Genomic DNA, 21623 nt, shown 5'->3' on the forward strand with positions numbered 1-21623 from the left:
TTCCAAATAGGTAGAATGACCAAGGAAAAATCTCTGTCTCACCCCAGAGATCAGTATTAAAAATGTCATGCAGACAATTCAGTAAATAAGATGTAGAAAAGAAAATCAAATTCTGAAACTGTTGCCAGACTGGGAAGTTTCCAGGCCTGAACAAATTCTGCTCACATTTTCTTTTTACTTTTAACATGGAGATCTAATCCAGAATGACAGAAAAGACCAAAATGCTACTGGAGCCTTTTAAAAAAAAGGTATCCAGAGCACACGGAGAAGTTTTTAGCTACTTCAAAAGTAAGTGCTGTGGGCCAGGGACTGTCAGATGTAAGATGACACCGTGCGGTGCCATCCCCAGTCTGTTTAATACGTGTTAAAGAATTACAACAAGCTCCGTAACAGCAGCTTCAAGCTGAGCTTCTAGAGTTGCTGAATTTCCTTATTTGCGCCCTCCCTCAGCAGGAACAGCGACTTGATTTTCATAAGCTCTGTTGAATTTACATGAAAACAAATCTGCCCCGTTTAAAGGGGCAGCGCCCTGCAGCTGCCCAGGTGCAGGCAGCTCCTGGGGGATTATCCCGATGGATGAGGAGCGGGGAGCTGGCTCCCCCGGCTTTACCCACCACCTGCACTTTAACTTTTCTGGAAAGGGTCGGGTCTAACCCTGCCCTTCTGAGGGCAAAGCTTCCAGGCAGCCGGTTACAGGTTTCCATGTGCAGCCCGTGTCATAGCAAAAGGAACTGAGATCTGCACCTCGAATGTGTTCTGCGTGATTTGATCTGGTACTGGGAATTAAGGAGTTCACAGAGAATTGGAAGGCCAGTTGCTTAAACTTTTCCTCCTTTTCACAGATTTCAGGCTTTTATACTCAGATTATCAGGTGCATACTTTTTTGGGTCATTGCCTTTTCCGCTCTGTGTGTTTCCAGCATCAGATCTCTACCTCAGCAGCCCAAACTCTGTTCCTCTCTCCTTCTACCCCTTCCATTCTGACAGCTTTCTATAATCACTTCCCAGACTGCTGTCAGATTGCAACAACTGCACGTGTAATCTTTGTTGTTCTCTTTATGTATGCATTAAATTGTGCTAGCAATTCTAACCTGCCCAGGTCTTGTTAATCACAAGACCTAGCTGCTTGCTTGTAACAACACAAAGATGACCCCTCTTGGGATATGTTTGATGATTTGGAAAGGGGAGCAGGGAACAGTGTATGTGGATAGTGAAGGGTTATTCTTTCTTTTTATGTTTGACTTGTATTTATTTCCCCATTTAGAAAACTGTGGTCATTTTTTATGGATCACTTCACAGAACAGAAGCAGTGAAATCAGTACAGTATTTATCCCTCCCTTTTCATAAGAGAGGTTGGCAGCTGTGGCTGCAAGTAGAATCTCTTCATTTGGTTATTGCAGGTCAGTTGCTATTGTGGTCTTGTTAGTACTCTTGCCCTTACAGGATACAGAGCTGCAGGTTCTTGTTCTCATGTTTCTCAGTCCAGCTTTTAACTATGAAAAAAAAATTTTGTTGGTGGTTTTTGGGGTTTTTTTGAAGAAATTTCTTCACTGTGCAATAACATTTTATGAATCGGTATGTGAATTGGTGTTTTCTAGGGAGAAAAATGTTCTGAAACAAGACTCCAGCAGCAGTTCTAAATCAAACTCTGTGAGGAGGACTCAGTGTCAGTAAGCAAAATTAGTTTCTCCTTTTAATAACAGGAGATTTTGGAAGTAATGTTGATACACACAATACTTGAAGATCTGCATGCTCTATTCTTCTCTAGCAGTTTGGTGGCAACAAAGAACATATTTATTAATTGCATTGGTTATTGAAAGTGGAGGTTTGCTCTGAGGTATGCAGTCCTCTATGTGATTAATTTTTAAAAGTGGAATCCAAGCATTTATGCCCAAATTTGAAACTGAAAGCTGAAGGTTTGGAAGAAGAGAGAGAGATTTAATCCACAGTTCTTTCCTTAAATCTTCATGCATATTGGTTTGATCCTACAGCTAGAGAATTTTCCTCCCCTCATGCCTGCTGTTCAAAACACATCTAAAATACCTTTTCACCAAAATACTTATTCATGTCCACAGTTTCATTCCTGCTTGACAAAGCCTTGTCCTCAAGTTGTTTTTCTCAGTAATCACTCGCAGCTTTCACATTTCAGATCAGGTCCTAATCCAGGAGACTGAAGACTACTGTGAATTTTGCTAATTCTCCAGTCTCTGGGAGCCAAAATCCTAAATACTCTGGGCTCCCAGGAGACTGTCAGAAGTGAAGAGGGACACATTTTTCAAGAAACCACGGCCACATGACAGTCGTTTCCTCACAGCTCCTCTATGTTCAAGGACTGGTTCCCAAAACAGGGAAAATAAGGAGCTGGCCAAAGCAGCAAACTTTATTTATACTTAAGTATAAGTATAGTATGTAAGTTAACTTCTATACCTATACTGGTGCTATAGCTTACATACTATACTTATACTTAACTTCTATACCTATACTGGTGCTATAGAAAGCCAAAGCCCAACTGCCTGCTACCACTGCTGCTGAGGGAGAGTTGGTTTTGCTGGGGACGGTGGCATTTGCTCAGGAGCATGTACCTTCCCAACAGCAGGAGTCACTGCTCCCTCGTCTCATCCCCCTGCCCTCCTTGCTGGCAATGGGAAAAGTGCTCGGTTCTCCCCTTGGCTCTCTGTCCTAGCCCTGCTCCTTCTCCCACCTTTTCCCCATCTGCTGCAAAAGTGAACTGACCTCTTACCCATCTGGGAACAAATTCCTTCTCTCTGGCAACACTGAGGAACACCCATTCACCTTTTTTTATACCCCTTTCTTCCTCTTCTTCTTTTCTCCATGATACTTAGAGCTTAGGCTTTCTGCTTGAACTGGCCTCCTTTGCTTACTTCATCAGTCAATCTCCCTTTCTTTACCTTAGTCTCAGCCAGGTTTTCTGGGCAGCTTTCAAGAAACGTGGCTGTAACCGAAGATCAAAAATGAAGTAACTGTGTGATTGCATAATTGGGCTGAAGAATGACTTTCTGGATGTGAACAGAAAAAGCAGCTGCTGCTTAGGTAGAGCCTTTTAATCTTTGTCCACTGGTGTCAACTTTTCTTTTTCCAGAACAGTTCAGACAGAACTAGGCATTGCTTTAACTCCATGGACTTGATCTTCTGACCCAACAATAGAAAACAAATGGATCTAATGAAAAAGCAAACCAGTTCACCCAAGAAATATAATCTGATCCTGTGCCCTTTCTGCATTAAAAGTTTCCATTAAGTTCTGTGGCATTCACCCATCCCAGATTCCCCCAGGCAAAAGGAAAGCAAACAAATGCTTCAAGCAAATGCTTTGTTTGTAATAACATGGCAGGATCAATCATGACCGACCACAATGATGCAGAGGTTTTTTTGTTGGTTTTGTGTTGGTCAGATAAAATCCCATATAAATTTTCTTGAGTCGTTTCTGTTGACTCACCGTGGCAAGTGGAGCTTGTCCTTCCACCAGGATATTTAAAGAGGTGCTAAAAGGAGTGATGTCAATGATGCATCTTCTTGATACTGCCTTGTAGAAGTCAAATGAAAATTTTGGTTGGTTTGCTTAAAGAAAAACATTCCATTTTAGAAACATGTTTTGGTAATATGGGAGTTAAACCTCAAAGTCTGGTTTAAAGTTTCTCAAAGTGGAGCAGGTTTGGATCTGGGGTTTGTTCTGTGGAACAAAGAGGTGTGTGTCAGAAGTGAGATTTTAGTTTAGATCATGGTGCTGAGATCCAAGGTTTTGTTTCAGGCCTCTCTCTGCAGTTCTCGCTGCTTTCCTGAGGAAGTGTAGCTTATGAAATACCATTTTAGATGTGGATTTTGCCTAATACTTTTTGTTAAATCCACTCATCAGGTTTAATCATCCTTGTTAGAGAAGTAAAAGCTTTGGTCTTACTAAGTTTCTACACATTTTGTGAGCGTAAGCAGCTAGGCCTTACTAGCATCCCCAAGAAAGGATGCTGCTCCAAAAGCTCTCCTGAAGTGAGTTAAAGCGTAGTGTGATGCTCCTGCCCCTACAACACGTTGGGAAATTCAGGCATGAGACACAAACCTATAGGAAACCTGACTTCCTGAGCTCCAGTGCTCAGAGACCAACGTGTTTGAGTGTGTCTTTCAGATTCTTACACCTTTGGGGCAGGAACTCTCTTTGTTCCCACTGTGCAGATTGCTGGCATCTGATACATCATATGTTATTTTTATTCAAAATAAAGAGCAGGGATTAGCTCCCCCCTGCCTTCCTATTCCATCTGCTGCCAATACCCTTCTTAGTAAGACAGAGCTTCTAGACAGTCTCAGCTTTATTAGAGAAAGGGGTTACAGACCTGTTCCAAATAAATACTCAGAGTTCGATGGAAGTGTCCCCAGACAGAGAAAGCACTGTCTGACCAGTCACCAGTTACCAGAATTCTGTCATCTGCCAACCATAATCTACAATTAAAATTGAAATATTTTGATATATTACCAAACACAGAAAAAATAGTGTCTTAAAAGGGAGCCGAAGAGCAGAAGGAGGCATGGTTGCGCCTTATTTGTTCAGCATTGGTGAGTCATTTCATCTGAATTTCTATGCATTTTAAGAGTTTTGTTTCAAAGGTCTATTGTGTGGCTTCTGGCAACAAATTAAATACCAGTGATGTTTGGCTCTTAATTTAGAATTAATTTTAAAACATCACTCATAATATAAGACCTGATTGAAAGCCTGTGGTCACTGGAAGAATTCCCAAGGATTTCACTGAGCTTTGGATGAGGGTCTCAACCCACAAATATCTGTTTATTTTTCTTCATTGTATTTATTCTTGGTTGGGAAGACAAGCATTAATTTTTCAGAATAATTTTGCAATTTTGGACTTTTCATTTCTTCAGGCTATAACTGAGTTGGGGACAATGAAATGTTGTAAAGAAAATCATCAAGCTATGAGGGTAAGGTGGGGTTTTTTTTTTTGCTTTTCTGGCTTGGACTCGCTGTACTATAAGCCATCATAACACTGCAGATCTGTGAGTTGCCAGAGGATGGACTTAATGATTCAATAGGCAAATTCCCTGATCTCTAATTCATCTGATTTTTTGAGTGTCAAATATAAATGGGAATACAAAAAATGCAAAGTTTGAGTGACAGTTCTGTTTGCAAAATGAAACCTGTATTTTGTTTTCTGAGGAGCTGGCAATGAACAGCATCCCCCCCCCCTCAAGTTTGCATGGAAGTTCAAGTTCATAAATCCAAGTTTTCAAAAAAATATTTTCCTCTAGTCCCTGAGGTTCTCCTGCTTGCGGTCTTTGGGAAGATTATAACGTGGCTGTCTCTTGGGCATAATGATTCACTCATTCTATCTCCAGAAGCAGTTGCTGCCCACTGAGCTTTTCTCTTGTTACTTCTTGTGAATGGCACTGGAAGAGGCTACTCTGTCTCCAATCAAAAGAAGGATTTTTTGGCAAGGGCAGAAAAGAGCCTCACAGTCTCCCTTAACAATGTTGTACCTCTTGTCAGCATCTTAGGCTAGGAGGGAGAAAATCTTCCTTTTCTACTGTAATAGTTCTGTATTAAGTCCCAGGACAAGTGTTTGCCCCTATGGCTTCATGGAATAGCTGAGAGAAGTCTAACTGACGGTAGCATGGGGTTTACTACAGACCAAAATCTTTGGAGATCAGTAATAGTTTGCCTCTTCATAACACAAGAAGGGAAGAAGGAAATAAAAAGAGAAAGTGAGTGAGAAAAAGGAAGTGCATAGGGATCTCTCAGATTTCCTCAGAAAGCCATTGGGATACAACAAAAATAAGCATCACTCCTATGAGACAACACAGGGGAATATGAAACTGTAGATCTGAAGGAAACAGAGAACAGCTGTGGCAGGATATGAGAGAGAGAATGGGCATCTGGTCTGTGAGTTCAGGATTCATGGATTTTCCCACTCTGCAAAAATTTAGTACACATAACTGCAAGTCTGAGCTGAGTGGCATGGATATGAAGAGGTTATGTGGTTCCTGGAGAAACAATGCCCATTTGGCATAACCAAAAAGTTACAGGAGATCTATACTTTCTTTGTGATGTCTTGGTTTTGTTTTTCTCAAAAGAGCTCATGCTTGGCTTCTTGCGTGTGCTGCTACTCACTGAATAAACTCTGTTCACATCCTAGAGTTTGAATGTGTTTTTACGCTGAATTATCTGCTGGTTACCTGGGTCCTTTCTCCAGCTTAAGTGGAACCAAGCTCTTGCTTAATTTGAGCCTCAGATTTAGCAGGCAGTGAGAGTTAGGTTCAATAAGATGGTTATGATCCATGAGGTATGACTATGAGGCAAAAAATTAAGACAATTTCCTTAGGAAAGCGCACGTGTTGATAAAGCAGCTCATGGAAAACCTGACAGACGTCTTCATCACTGATGCCTGCTTTGATTGCCATACTATCCCAAAAGCATGTTCACTTTTAACTGAAGCATTTTTCTATTGAAGGCTTAATCCTTCATCTGTCATTAAGGCCAGTGAAAACAGATTGCTCCATTAGCAGCAGGCTGATTAGCACTCCAGTATAAGTATGCTGTCTCTTCAGCAGCCAGTTGACTTTTAGCATTGGTCAGTTAGATTGAGTTGGAAGTCACAGTTCTTATTTTGGCCTGTCAGCTCAGGCTTCAATTTTCATGAAACTTGTAGGAACTTTATTTCTCTGAGCCCTGTACCCCTCAAGTTTGAAACTGGCCATTGAGCTTAAAAGTTGTTGAGTAAGGGAATGGCAGGTGGACAGAGATCACGATCTCATAAGCTTCATCTCCTTTGGAAATAGTCAACTGAAAATTCTCAAGGACTGATTCTAAGAAAAGCAACAGCTTTGCATGCTCTGAAACCAAACTAGACATTTGGAAAGGGAAAGGTTTTTATGGTCACTAGCTTATCTAGTGACCAAAACTAGATTACCACTAGTTTTTCCAAGTGAACATCTATCCCCACATCAAAAAGGTTTAGATAATATAAAAAATACAGTGATACACAAAAATTATTTTCCTTGCATGGCAAACCAGCTTTTCATGCCATCTCCTGCAGTACAAGCAAAAGGATGATGTTAGTAGGATAGCAGTCACTTGTAAAGAGAGTGTTGAGAGGAATAGTGGAAAAAGGCACGCTGGGAAAAAAAAAGCAATGGAGGGAAATTAAGTCAAATTAGTGACTATGCAAGAAAGCATATATCAAGCAAGTATGGATTTTTATGTGTATCTGCTGAGTGAAGCTGTCATGCTCATTTCTGAACAGTGAGTAGAATAAACAATGCTTCTGCCTAAGGGTATTTCTTACTGATAGAAGACTGTAAGACCAAGTTTGGCTGGAATGACTCAAACAGTATGCTTACAAGGCACTTGGATGAAAAAGAATAAAATGATGGGCCAAGAAACATAGCATTGTGAATTTCAGAAACAGTGTCTTTCCTGGATAACATTTTGCCCTCTGTTGCGATTACTAATTCTGAAAAAGAGCTACCACAGAAAGAACTTGCAGACAACTGGGGTAAGAGACTAAAGAGAATTACGAGAGGCAGATCCTTGCTTCTGTGAATGGAGCCAAATAGGCACTGTCATATCCACACACACAGCCCGGCTCTGAAAGCAGTGATTATGCAGTAACGCTGAACAGCATGGTCTGTGGCGTAGCTGCTTCTAAAGACCAGTGGAGGGTGTGGCAGAGGGGATGGGGGAGGAAACTTAGGGGTTAATTTCTCTTCAACGCTTCCTTCACAAACCAATGGAGAAAATGTTGCTGGAGAAGTACTGCAGCTGGATCCCAAATATCAATAAATATCAGATTGATGCTTCTAATGGTGTTTGTAGTAGAGTTTATCAACAATTCTGTTATCACCGCGTGAGATCTCTTCCTTCAAACTTGCCAGTCTTGCTTGTGTATTTTTAATGACTGTTGGCACAATTCATCATAAAACTGCGGGAGCTGATGTAGATTTACCGAATGGGTTAGCCTTCTGGGACTCCCACAACAATATGTGTGCTATTTCAATCTACTTTGATCTAAAATGGATTTGTATGTCTTTAAAAAGAGCTAGCAAATTGCTGTGCTAATTAAGCTAGATTGAACGATGCACATGAACTAACATTACTAAATCTGTATATGAAGGCCTGATTCTGAGAATCCTCATAAGCTGTGTGCTACTCAGCTTCAGGCTCTAAAAATATTACATTGCAAAGCTGCTCTCTTGCCAAAAAGACATTACATCAGTCAACGCTGAGATTGCATTTAATATGTGCTGGGCATTAGACTCAGCTTAAAATGCTGTTCTCCTTGATGCGTCCATGTGGTGAGGTTCATGCCAGTGCAGTGAGGCTGGACAGAATGCACACATTTCTTTTTCACTCTAATGCTGACGACTGAAAAAAAGCCTTAAGGCCTTGTGTTGACATCCTCCACCATAAGGAATGAATCCAGCAAATCTGAGTACCCTGTACTCTCTTGTGCCATACGCAGGAGGCGTAACACATCACTTGGCTGTCCGCTTCCAGGCTTTTTGGTAGTCATATTTTTTTTAAACTGAAACTTTCTAAGTTCCCAGTTTTTCAGTGTTTTTAAGAGAAAAAAAATTCTTTCTGGATTTTCATACCTTCAGGTTCATTACTACCATTATTGTTGCTATTCAAAGCAATAATGCCAGGAGCAAATGTTGAGTATAAAACCTATAACCTTTTAAGAGATCTATTTCACACAAAGAGATGTCTATTTACAACCTTTACTCTCTTAGGCCACTTATTTTTGTCTGTCATTGTTATTACAGTTTATCGGTCCTCCTTTGCAACAAGAAGTGATCAGTAAGGTTTAAAGCTTTGTTCAGCTGCTCAGCCTCAGTGTTTTGTGTGTTTTTCTGGTGCTATGTTTTTTTAGTTGAAGTTCTTTGTCAACACAGTGGAGCCTGTGACTAATTCGGCTAATTCTGGAAGAAAGGATTACGCTTGGATTCTGCATTGGTGTTTTGAGTCTCAGTAAAAAGTTACAATGAGTGAGTAGTCTGGGTTATGCAGACAGTTGGGTGGGATGATACCTTCTGGCCTTCAAATCAATGGGATCTGTTTATTGCCATATGATTCAGGCTTAACTTCTGAGCCAGTCTGTAACGTCTTGTACGTGATTTTGTATGCAGAGCGCCCCATACATGGCTTATAAATGTGTGTCTTGGATAAATGGGAAAGCTCCTAGCGGGGCTTTCACACAGAGGCGTAGAGATGTTATTGGGACACTGCAGTATTGCCAAGTTTTTCTAGTTTAGACAATTCTCACAGTAGTTGACTTTTTTTAAATAAAGTTTCATATTGTTTTAAAGAAGTTACATTTATTGTTTTTGAAAAAAAAGAGGAGACCTGTAGTCCTCCTCATTGCAGAGTAACGCTTGAAAAAGTGACTGCCGTAGCTAACCACCACCTCCCCCTCCATCACCCAACAACCCAGAAAACAAAGAGAAAAAAAACAACATTAGGTTTAAAACATTAAGTCATCTAAGGATTTTTGTAGGGTCTGCTTAAGATTCTGTTTGCTCAGGGTAAGAAACTCCATAACTCACAAGTCGTCGGGTTTCCCGGTCCAGGCGCACGCACAGCCATGACCTCACTCCACCCATGCTGGGGCGCGCCGCGGTTCTGTTTGCTCAGGGTAAGAAACTCCATAACTCACAAGTCGTCGGGTTTCCCGGGGTCCAGGCACGCACAGCCATGACCTCACTCCATCCATGCTGGGGCGAGCCGCGGTTGTGCTCCAGCCCTCCCTGTGCCCTGCTTTCCAGGGGAAGGGAATCTCCTCGTGTGCTGGCCGGAGGGGAGATAGCGAGTACTTCCTGTGCGGGGGACCAGGACTCAGAGGTGTGTTGTAGTCCAGGCACAGCCTCTAGCTCCCATATTAGGTATTTAAAAAAAAAAAAGTTTTCTCAGAATCCACAACTAACAGATATTGATTAATTAAACAAATACAAAACAAGAGATTCTGAACAACAAATAGTGCCCTGAAGTGCCTGTAGCCCAGGCGATGTGCTGGGCCGGTGCCTGAAAGTGACACAATCCTGCTGTCTGATTTGGATGGTGACACAACCCCGCTGTCTATTTTGGATGACCTGATTTGATTGTGCCAGTTGAGAGAAATGCAGAAAAGGAAGCATGCCTCAGAAAGAGTGACAGACCCATTCAACTGTTACAATGCCCTCTCTCCTGATAATCACGTCTGTTATTAATTGTAGAGATAAGAACATATTTTTCCCCTAGCCTTACATTGTCATTCGGCTAAATTTGCTGCCTTGAGGGAAATGTGTTTCTGTACAGAATTTGGTAAACAATACAGGGATACTCATGGTCTCAAGAAGACGAAGCTTTCTAGCAGGGTGACTGCAAGGCCACGCTGCCCAGGAAAGGAGGGAAAGCAACTGGAAACCGCTCCCTCCTGTGCAAGCACCACTCCGGGACCGAGGTGAGAGGCAGCAGCTGCTGAGAAAAGTTTATTCCCTTGCCGAGTGCAGGGCAGGCAGCGCCCCAGTATGTGAAGAGGGCCAGCATGAGGAGAGGAAAGAAGCTGGAGTTTTTCAGGGAAGAGCAGGAGGAAATCGTGACTTTTCGGGTGGGAATTCTTTCTCAGTGTGGGCTGTGAGCTGCCCAGTTGGCACCGCTCTTCGCAAAGAGCTGACCACTCCACCTGTGTCTACGTAGTCTGTGTGTGTAGTAATAAAAAATGCAGGTTTGTGTGGTCTGCCATGTGAGACGAGCAATTTAGGTACTAGTACGTCACCACTTCTCTTATCAGAGGACATTAGGTTTCAGACAATTTCCATTACTGTTTTTATTCTTTATTGTGTGTGCAAATATGCAAGGATTTTAATAATGGCAGAGTCGCTTTAAATGCCGCTTGGAAAGCCGAAGAGCACGTTGTCTTACTTTCACCAGTGCATCTAACGCTATTTTTACAAGTGGACCATATTGCTTATACAGAATCAGAGCAAGTTTTTTATAAAGGCATTTTTTTGAAGGATTGAATAGTTGCAATTGTTGGAGAAAGGTGCTTAGATACTGGATTAGGAATTTGCAGGATCAAAGTAGCAGTTAAGATGCCAGGGAACTCATCCAAATCAGAACATAGCTGATATTCTTTAGGGAATACTGGGCTGTTTTGTATACAGCACTCTTTGCTCCAAGTAACTTAAAACCTGGGGAATCGAAATGATTACAAATATCGGGCTAAATCTTTCAAGGTGTTGAGTGCCCACAACTCAGGTTGGGCTGAATATTCTTTTACACTGTGGCCCTTTATGCTATGATGGCAATGTCAAAGGCATTCAGCGGCAGTAAATGCCACTGGAGGCCCCTTTACAGTATCGGACCGTAGTAAAGTCGCTTGGGTGCAGTTGGGCATACGGCCCATTTTCCTGGCAATACTCGGCACCTTTCAGGAGCAGGCTGACAGAGGAGTGGCTCTGGCAGGAAAGCTCAATTATTTGTGATCTCAATTACACAGAAAATGTAGGGGATGGATTTGTTCTTTTATTTTTTTAACCTGTGAGAAGCCATGGGGTTTTCTGATGGGCTGGTCTCCTTGAGATCTAGACTGCAAATACAGGGCATGAAATTCTCTTCGTCCTGATTTTAGTGCCAGTGTTCAGACGGAGTTCAATGAGGTGAGGAACTCACCTACATCTTTGCTGCACTGGAAGGTGCATCTAGCTGACTCCTGTTCTCTCCTGGGCTCTAGATGAGAAACAGCAGAGACAAATAGCGGAGCAGGCTTCTCCTTTCTCCAGACTTAGTAACTGATAGGGGAGCTGAATTTTCCTATCCAGTTGCACAGCTGGAGCTGGAAAAGATGCCAGAGAACCGAAATATTTTATTTTCATATCATTTACTTGGAATACTTAAATTTCTATTTAAAAACCTTTTTTAAATTGCTCATCTTTGGTGAAAGGTTTGAAAAGGGCAAAAAGTCTGAAAAATAAATGGCATGAGCAAACTCTTTTTTCAGTATTTTCTTTGAGAAAACTAATTTTTGTTTTAGTGGTACAAAAATCTTGTCATTCTAGTTCTGATTCAGCCACCAAAACAAGAAAATACGGTTTGGGTTTTTTTCTCTGTTATACTTAACAGCAATAATGTTGCTGTCACCGCAATGGGGTAAGCAAGGCTTCTGAGGAGAAGATACTACCTTTTGTCTTCAATTAGACTAATTATATGTTTGGAAAAGAGGCAAAGGTAGGAAAATTACAATTTTTGAAATTAGAAAGATACGAATGTGATCATGGTCTCAGTTTTAAAACTTCTACAAATCTTTTCACAAATAAATCAGTGGAAGCTCTTAGTTCTTTCTCATTACTTAATATGTTGGGTTTGGAGAATTTTGTTTGGGTTTTTTGACGTGAATGTGGATGAACTTGGTGTTCTAGAAGTTGGGAATTGATTTTAGAGAGAATTATACAGAATTTAATGCATGTATAAGAATAAGGAAACTATTCAAATATAGTTATTGTATGCACATTAATAAAAAGTTTGGCTAATAGTGGAAGAATTAGAAAACAGATTTGCTTTGATTGTTGTATATTGGGTTGTCATAAAACTCATGGGGAAAAAAGTGGTTTGGGGTCTAATTTCTGTGTGTTTGTGGATGAGGGATGAGGAAGGATATTGCTTCATTTGTAGACTGGTATTTTGTACCCTTTATCTCTCCTGTCCCTCACACCTCTTCTTCCCCTTCACCCACAAACCTTTTCTGCTTAAAGATAGATTTCACTCAAGTGTGACAGAGTGGTAGAGATATCAAAGCTTCATAAGTGTAGGTGAGGAACGTCTTTTAATTAAATTACCCCTAATAGTTTCCCATTACAAAGGCTAATTTTTAATGGTCAAAGGTAGCAGCCTGCGTGTTTCCATTAAAGTGTTCTGCAGAACAGAGAGAAGGGCAGTAGGAGATTAAATTTATAAATATTTGTGGTGATAACAGAAATCTTGGCTAAAGAAACAATACACAATGAAATACAAATCAGAAAAACAGCTGTCCTTAGCTCTGCTACTCATGGACTTAATTATTAGAAGATGCAAACGGATGGTACAGATGGACAACTGCATACAGATCCTACCTCCCCCTCTCCTGGTAACACCGACAAACTCTCTAGCAAATACAAAATTCTATGTATCTTACTTCTGGGTTTCTGTCCAGCACCTGCGGTGTCCAGCACTTATGGACCACCTTTCCTCGGTTATCCTACCATATGATTCAGTGATACAGAGAGAATCACTTTTATTCTCACTTGTGTGAAACACAACTGCCTAGGAGCCCAGAAGTGCAAAGCATCAGTGTAAGACGAGGTGTAAGGAATACCTTAGCCAGCTGGAATGCAAGAGTCTAGCCCGCAAAACCAAGTAATAGCCCTTCCGACTTCTGCAAGCACGCCCTGGGATTGTTAGCAACCACGACTGGCAAGGGCCTGAGCCCGTTTATTGTCTGTGAAATGACATCTCCGACATAGTGCCGCTGCTGGAGTGCTGGTAGGGCTCTGACTCACTGCCACGCGACCTCTTGTTTTCCAGACCTGAGCATTACTAGCATGTAAAGGTTGACCCATTCACAGAACCATGTGGTGTGGCAGCGGGCCATACATATAACCTTGACTACAATGCCCTTTCCAGAGACTGATTGTGGTTTTCTTATTATCTAACGAACTTGTCATTTCCTGTACTAGTTGTAACAGAGCTGAATATTTTCTAGGTTACCTAACCAAACTGCTGCAAAATCATACTGCCTATGCCTGCGATGGGGAACATTTGAGTCTGCACTGTCCTCGGCATTCAACAATAAGTGTTCAGTCAGCATTTTACGGGCAAGACTACCACATGTGTAGTACTCAGGAGCCTGAAACCAGGATGACAGAACCCATAAACTGTGTGGCACCCACCTCTTTGCAGGTATCGCACGTTGTAAAGGTTCTTAATGCACAGAATGTTTTTGATGGTTTCCATATGGTGAGCTATGCTGTGTGAAAACGGCAAGTGTTCACAACGTTGAATGAAATGACATCGTGTCTATGTCAGTTTACCATCAAAAGTATTACAACTGAAAGGATTTGTCTGGCCAGCGGGATATTACCATAGGATTGTGAAGGCTTTGTAGATTGCCTGCTATTTTGAAGAGCCTTGCTTTGGAAACCCCATTCTCAAAGTTCCCTAAAATAATCAATTCCATTCTAATCAAGGGCTAGTCATGACTGAGCAGACCAATCTTAATCCATCACACAGGCCCTCCTTGTCCCCAGGAGAGGATACAAACATTGGACAGAGCAGGGTTACAAATCCACTGAATAAGTTGGCATTCTGGTTGGCGTTTGGCTTGTTCCATGCCTATCTTTACTGACTGGAAAGGCACTGTGACAGCTAAACAGCAGATCCTAAGCACTTCTGCAGATATCTGCATTTCCGTGAATATATGATTTGTGTCAGTAATATCTTATGGTTTGTTTGCTGGGCCCACTTAAGTATAGCTTAAAATGATTCATACTTCATAAATTACTACTTTCTGCCGTGGAGACTTTTGTAACAAGGCTTAGAGGGTCTGACTTACACTGCTGTCAAAGACTTGTTTCATCATAGTGAAAATGCCCAGTGTTAGGCCAAATTCAGTAAGTCATTGCAAAAATGAGTAGTCAGTGGAATCTGAACATGTTCTGTTGGTGAAGCTGTTGTAAATGCTCTACAGAAGCTTTGATGAAGCTTGCAACATCTGTGCTTGCAGCCAACACATTGCTTCTTGACAACAGGGAACGTTTGTTCCCACCACTAGTGAGTTGAAGAGTTTTACGGGGTGGTTTGGCGGTAATATCCTCTCTCCAGAAACAATATTAGGGCAGTTTTATAAGTATGGCTTGCCCATGCTGTACTGCAACTTCTAAAGACATTCCAGACATGACCTATGGGCCATGTGAAAGTACATCTCTCCACCAAAAACAGTAGGCCAGATGCATCCTTGATGTCATTTTACTGACTACAGCGAAGTGACACCAATGATTATTTTGGGCTTGTGAGTGCCTTTGTGAGGTCTCCCTGGGCAGTTTTTTCCCTTGATTATAATAAACACAGCATGGGATAACTGTTGTATAAACTATCATCATCATTCAGGCACTGTCACTGATCAAAGGCACGAAAGCATTTTGACGAGGCCACGAACGTGAGAGATACAAATGCTCTGCATCTCAGGGAGTTCCGGTTCTGTCAAGAAGAAGAGACACATCCTGTAAACTGATTTCTTAGAAAAGAGCACCAGTGATCTCATCCCTCCTCCCTTCCCTTTGGAACCGCGTCTGCAGTGTGCATAATCGGGCATGATGCTACCCTGCAGCCGGGAGGAAGCATGACAGGCATTTTTTACAGTGACCTCCTATTAAAACAATCACTGCAAAGTTAGATCTGTCTCGAGATATTAACAGCCCAGTCCTATCTCATTATGAGTATCATTGTTTGCTTTTGTGGTTGCGTGTTTTTGCACAGCAACGTGATAGAAAATGCAACTGCTGTTTGCATTAAGTGGGAGAAAATGCAAGCAGATACACAGGAGATGATCCAGCTCAGGTGCAAACAGAAGGTGACTCAGTAGGGGACAGCTATCTCCACTTACTAAAGACATAACTCTATTTCACTGGCCTGTTCCAGAACCATCCCAATTAAGGAGTTATTTGTTTGACTTGCAACTCTGTAAAAGAAGAATTGACGGATAAAATTAAGTCTGCTGTGCCTTTTCTTGCCTTTTAAACTCTTTAGAGTGCACTTAGTGCTCAAAAAGTGTTGGATGCAAGTCCTCTTCTTCTACTGACGGGAACAAAAAGGCAAGAGTGTTACAGGATCACTGCAATGTGCTGCCAGTGTGTATCATTTCTGCTTAGGAGGGATGGCTTCCAGGGGTGACAGGAGAGATTCAGCCACTGCCAGCTCTCTCAGCCTGGAAACAAGAGTGCAGCTTGTGCTATCACAGTGGTAAATTTGTGTTTTGGCCTCTTGGTATGACCGAGACCCCTTCTGATGAGAAACAAGGCAAAAATTCCCATAGGTTTTACGGGAGTACCTAAAACTATCAGAGAATGGTGTCTTACAGTTCTTCCTGTTGAGAGTGGGGTAACCTGGAGACAATGCCCTCCTTATTGCAGTCTGCTGTGATTTTAAACATCAAGAATCCTGGGCACAACAACACAGACTATCCAAAAATAGTGTATAGAAAACCCTCTCTAAACTGGGCTTTGAAGGTGAATAAGAATTTCATAAGTACACTGCTGTACTTAAACTGGGTTTTTTTAGGTGCTTTGGCTTGTGACTGTGTTAAAAACTCAGACTCATCTTGGGCAATGTCTTCATATTTTCTATAGCTACAGCTCCAAAACCACTGATGAAGTGGGAATACTAATGTGAGCACTGGGAGTACGCAGTCCTTTTGCTGGACTTGGGGAGAGCCCACATGACCCTTTGCGTATAACACTGCTGACCTTTTTATTGTCCTCCTCCGTTGCCACTCCCAGTGAAGCAGCACAGTAAGAACCATGGCATATTGCTGGGCCAAAAAATCTGGGGTAGATAAGGCCTTACAAGAGCATTTAAAAAAAAAACCCAACAGACAAGCAGGCTTAGGATAGCCAGGCACATCTGCGCTATCCAATCAAACCAATTCTGAAATTTGTTCAAGTGGCAAGTCAAGTAAATACCTGATAATGTGTGTAACGGCAAGCAAGAAGTAAGTGCCCCTTAAGCAGGAGGTCCTACATACGGCTTAAAGCTAGGGTTGTGCTTAAGTGTCACTAAGCACACCAAGTCATTAGTTAGAACTTTTTCAAGTGAAGATATTGCGGAGCGTGATCAGGTAAACTTAAGTAGATTGAGATGAAATGGTTAAAAAGACATCTTTTTGAGTTAGCATGCTTCACCTGGACATTGCACTCCCATAAATGCTATCAGGAGTGTGTGAGTGCCTCAGGCGGGTCAGTGAAGAGGCTGGGGGCTGAGCGTGTTCCCACTTGCTCTGGGCTCTGCACAGAGTCCCAAGCACCACTGAGGCTGTGGTGGCACACAGCGAGATCTGTCCGACTGGCTGGGGGCAGAGGGAAAAGTGACAAACAGCAGCGAATTGGTAACGTCCGAAGTTGCCATGGGCATTGCTGTGATGAATGTGTCCCCATAAATTTGGCCATGACTCAAAGTCCAGCAGAGATGGGGCTTATATCCAGCGATACAGATGTTTCTTACGTGTTTATAGCCAAAAAGTTGTGAAGGAATGATTTCTCTCCTGTATAGAACAAAGTACAACTAAGTGTTCTCATTGCTGTATAGCTTCATACCATGTTTTCAAGCCTATCCTTTTTGCCCGTTGTTCTAGAAAGTACTGGATGAATGCCAAAACCTGAGATCCTGCCAACTCCTTGTCAATAGTCGGGTTTTTGGACCTGATCTGTGTCCAGGGACCACTAAATTCCTCCTTGTCTCCTTTAAATGCAAACCTAGTAAGTAAATCACATCAGGCAAATGTGTTTTTGTGTGTGTTTCCTTGTTTGTTTTGGTTAAAATGCCACTGCACAAGGCTTTGCATAAATCTATGTGAAGTTTTGAGACTCTTAGATTAATAGCAAATTGTTTTTTTCTGCTTTACCTTAGCTCTCCATTGTGTTTACAACTTCAGTGTGCTTGCTGCCAATTTAATGACCAGTGTAGTTTGGCAGAATCAGATGTCAGATATCAGGCTAGAAAGGAAGAATGTTTTGGAAATTATTTTTAAAGAGATGGCAATGATAACGTCGTATTAGAAAGATAGAGCTGAACAGCAAAAACAGATGCTTGGGCTGAGGATCCAAATGATGAAGAAGATATCATAATAAGGAATATGCAAAAATGCTTAAGGAGGTAGGACCAAAACTTTCAAAGATCGTCTGTTACTACCTCCCATTTATAGAAAAATGGCTGGAGGATACACATGCGTGGCTAACTTTATTACAGAATTTCATTGTAGAATCACCTGTATTCTGTGCAGGTAACTGATGTTGATATATAAAGGGACAAATCCTGCCTCAAAGAGAATGCACTTTGTAAACATGAGAAAAGTGTAAGAAAGATTAAGACAATCATCATGAGATTTCATTTATTGTTTAATTGTTTTTCTTGTTGCTATTGTATATAAGAACAAGCCTCAGTAGCCCAGGGGGCTCAGCTTTTTTTGGCAGCTAATCCCCAGTGTGGCTGAAATGGGTCCCAAAGAAAATAGTTGAATGATGATTTATGGGTAGGTTCACCAGCCAGCTCAGAAATACCATCCCATGACTAAAGGAGAAAGCACAAAAGAGATTTTCTTTAATCAGAGCATTAAGATAGACATCATTGGTGGAATAGGAACAGGGGTGGCAAGCAAACTGAAGGGCCGATTTATGCAGAGTATTGAAGTCAGAACACAGATATGGGAATGGAGTAGGCAGGTGTTACCTTTGGTAAAGCACTGACACAAGAACTCCCAGGGAGATTTACTGGGCCAATCATCAGGGGAAAAAAATCTCTGAAATTTAACATTTTTATGATCTGTTTTATTATAGTTTAAAGATTTTTTCTTTTACATATTATGATTACTCCATTATTAATAGTAGATGGATTTGAATATCATAGTTGTCTCTATGTCATTTGAAATCTCTTTTTACTGATCAAAATTGGATTGGGATCCTGTTTGTTACTTTTATAAGGTGCTTAATATTTTTCCCACTGGAAATGAGCTACTTTGAATATATAATATTCTCTGGAATCGGGATTTTACAAAAGCTGGTGAAAAGTTTATTTAACAGCAAGTGCTGCCTTCAGAACTGAGGAATAGTCCAGTTCAGTGCAAATTACATGATTTCAGGTGACAGGAAATTTTTATTTGTAGGTAAGATACCAATATTGTTAGGCTTGGCTGGGGAAAAAATCCTTCCCCAGGAAATCACTTGAGTATAACTTTATTTTACAGTCTCCTTGCCTTCAAGTCGGCACTTAAGCAATTGCCTGAATCCCTTAGCTTTTCATCTATTTAGAAATACTGTATTTTCCTCTGTTGCTTTCTCTCTGCAGAGGTCTCTGTTGTATTCTTACCTTTGTCTTATACCACTTGCGGGTTTTTTTTCTGTTGTTTGTACTTCCATAGCCTCTCCAGCAACCACGGAGCGCAGCCGTATAGACACAGAGCCCTGCTTTAGGCTGTCAGCCCCTGGGTCAGAGCCTCTATTTTCTTGGCATGATCCTCATGGGTGTTACGGTATGGCAGGTGCTTCTGCAGAAGTAACAGTCTGCAGCAGGTCAAGTATTTATTAAAATCGCTCTTTTTAGACTTAAAGTTGTGACTGCTGATGAGCTCGAATGGAAGAAACTGGACTAGTACCAAGAACATTAACACATTTTTTTATCTGTTCTATTCTAAATGAAACAATAATGTTTTCTTTATTGAATAGATAGGAGGTTTTTCTCTCTCTAGTTCCCCTAGCACCAACACCCACACTCCACTCACAGGGATACCACTCAGTAACAATAAGGTTTCCCTTTTCTCCTGCTCAGCTCAGGAACCTCCTTTTCCTGTTTTCACATTTTTGAAGGACTGAAAAATGGAGCAGAATAAATTCTTTTCCCTGGCCTTATCTGCAGTAAAAAGGTTTGCCACCATACCTAGACCAGGAAGACTTGAGCAGTAAAATGCTGCAAGCAGAGCGGCTGCTTGGGCCAGCAAGAGACCTCCTTGGCCAGATGGCAGATTTTAACCAGTTCCCTAGGAGGGATGAACCATGCTGTCTGGAAGACGATCTCACTGGCTTCCCCACCTCTGTGCTGAGAGCGCTGCCAGTGTGCCTGCGCCAGCTGAGAAAGGGAGGGGGTGTATTTTTCTCAGGCTCCTGATTCACGTGGCTTTGTCAGGAAAAACTTTCAAATGAGCCCTTGCTGGATAGTTCACGCCCAGGGAAACCCACTGACCTTGGTAGAGCCATGCAAACACAGCTGAGAGCACTGCCTGGCTCAGGATGCATAGCCCGTCCCCGTGCCTTTGTGCCTCCCATTCTTCAGGGCTCGCTCAGTGCTGTACGCGGTGGCACGGGGTGATGCCAGCCATCCCCATGATTGATGAGTGGTCGGAGGCTCTCAGCACTCAGGCGGGCATCTGAAGTAGGCGTAGAATGCACCATTGTCCCGGGGAGAGACAAAAGGAAAGGATGAGGCTTCTCCTGCTGAGCTGTGGTGGAAAGCGAGCCAGGAAATCGGGTGGGAAGGGGGGAGGCTGTTCCACTGGGAGAGGAGACTGGCAAAAGTTAACTTTTAACAGCTCCTTTCAAAAAGGAGCCGGAGGCTTTAGATAGTCATATGGGAGCAATTCAGTTGGAGGAAACACTCCGCTTTACTATTGGCTTTGTCTCTGGTTGTAATAGTGCCACATATCACTCGCAACAGAACTTGCAGAAAAGCTGTTTTCCGTCATGCTGCTATTTGCTGTTAACAGTCCAGCCGAGTAAATTGCCTCATGCTACCATACTGTTATTTGCTTCTATTTTAGCTGAATACAAAACCAAATCAGCATGTGAAAACCAGGAACTGAAACTCCACTGTCAGGAGTCCAAGTTCCTTATCATCTACTCTGCCACCTATGGCAGATGGGCACACGAGGAGAACGTCTGCTCGACAGAAGTGGAGCGCGTCCCCCCCTTTGGTATGTTTTTACATTGTTGATAGACCTCCTCCAAGCGGGTGCACAGAGACGGGGAGAAAACTTCAGGTGCAAGAGCAATGGCATTTTGGAAGTGCCAGTGGTTAAAACATGAGAGAGGTATTTCTGAAACTCAAACAAATTGCCCAGTATGAGGGAGAAACATAGTGTAAGAAATGCAGCAAAGTAATACACTTTCATATAGTTAATCGGTCCTTAGTATGATTAACATCAAAAACTCTAGTTCTGTTGGCTATCTTGAACTTAGGTGACATACATACACTAAATATCAGCTGTTTGCCTCTCTCCTTCCTCCAACTTCTGACAATGAGTAGGCAACCCGAGCGTCACGACTCCTTGTCTTACTGTTACCTTCTTCTTTGGTCTCTGTTTCTGCCAGCTCTTCTTTGCCTTAAATGCAGACTGTAAGGATAGGGTCCATAGGTCAGGGTCTGTTGCTTTAGATGCTGTTGTATGACCAGACTCCAAGGCTGTGGTAGTATACTAGAAAACTAAATGTGCCTGGGACTTCTCTCTGGCACCAAGTCCAGCAAGCAGGAATGTCCTATGTATGTAGTACTAAACTCTTACCCTCCAAAGCGGGATGACTGCATGCAGACTGCTTCTAGGGGCTGCTCCCAAGCAGCGCTAGCTCCTTAGCTGTGATGGGGAGTTGTTGAGAGGGTGCTGTTGGCCCGGACCAGATGGGTTGTTGTGGTTTAACCTCAGTCGGCAACAGCACCACACAGCTGCTCGCTCACTTCCCCCCTGGTGGGATGGGGGAGAGAATCGGAAGAGTGAAAGTGAGAAAACTTGTGGGTTGAGATAAAAACGGTTTAATAATTGAAATGAAATAAAATAATAATAATAATAATAATAACAATAATAATAATAATATAGAAAGCAAGTGATGCACAATGCAATTGCTCAC

The 21623-nt window shown here is 42.1% G+C and overlaps 1 protein-coding gene across 1 annotated transcript in view; it reads left to right on the plus strand.

Annotated features, from left to right (window-relative positions):
• Window positions 1-13722: 13722 nt before the first annotated feature.
• EVA1C (eva-1 homolog C) overlaps window positions 13723-21623 on the plus strand; it is a 25433-nt gene continuing 17532 nt past the window's right edge. Inside the window, exons 1-3 of the mRNA XM_019473054.1 lie at window positions 13723-13923; window positions 17369-17492; window positions 20543-20695. Of these exons, the coding sequence (XP_019328599.1) occupies window positions 13852-13923; window positions 17369-17492; window positions 20543-20695 (349 nt within the window). The 5' untranslated portion in view covers window positions 13723-13851. The remainder of the gene's footprint in view (window positions 13924-17368; window positions 17493-20542; window positions 20696-21623) is intronic.

This window comes from Aptenodytes forsteri, unplaced genomic scaffold (genome assembly GCF_000699145.1).
Source record: "Aptenodytes forsteri isolate BGI_AS27 unplaced genomic scaffold, ASM69914v1 Scaffold2, whole genome shotgun sequence".
Lineage (NCBI taxonomy): Eukaryota > Metazoa > Chordata > Aves > Sphenisciformes > Spheniscidae > Aptenodytes > Aptenodytes forsteri.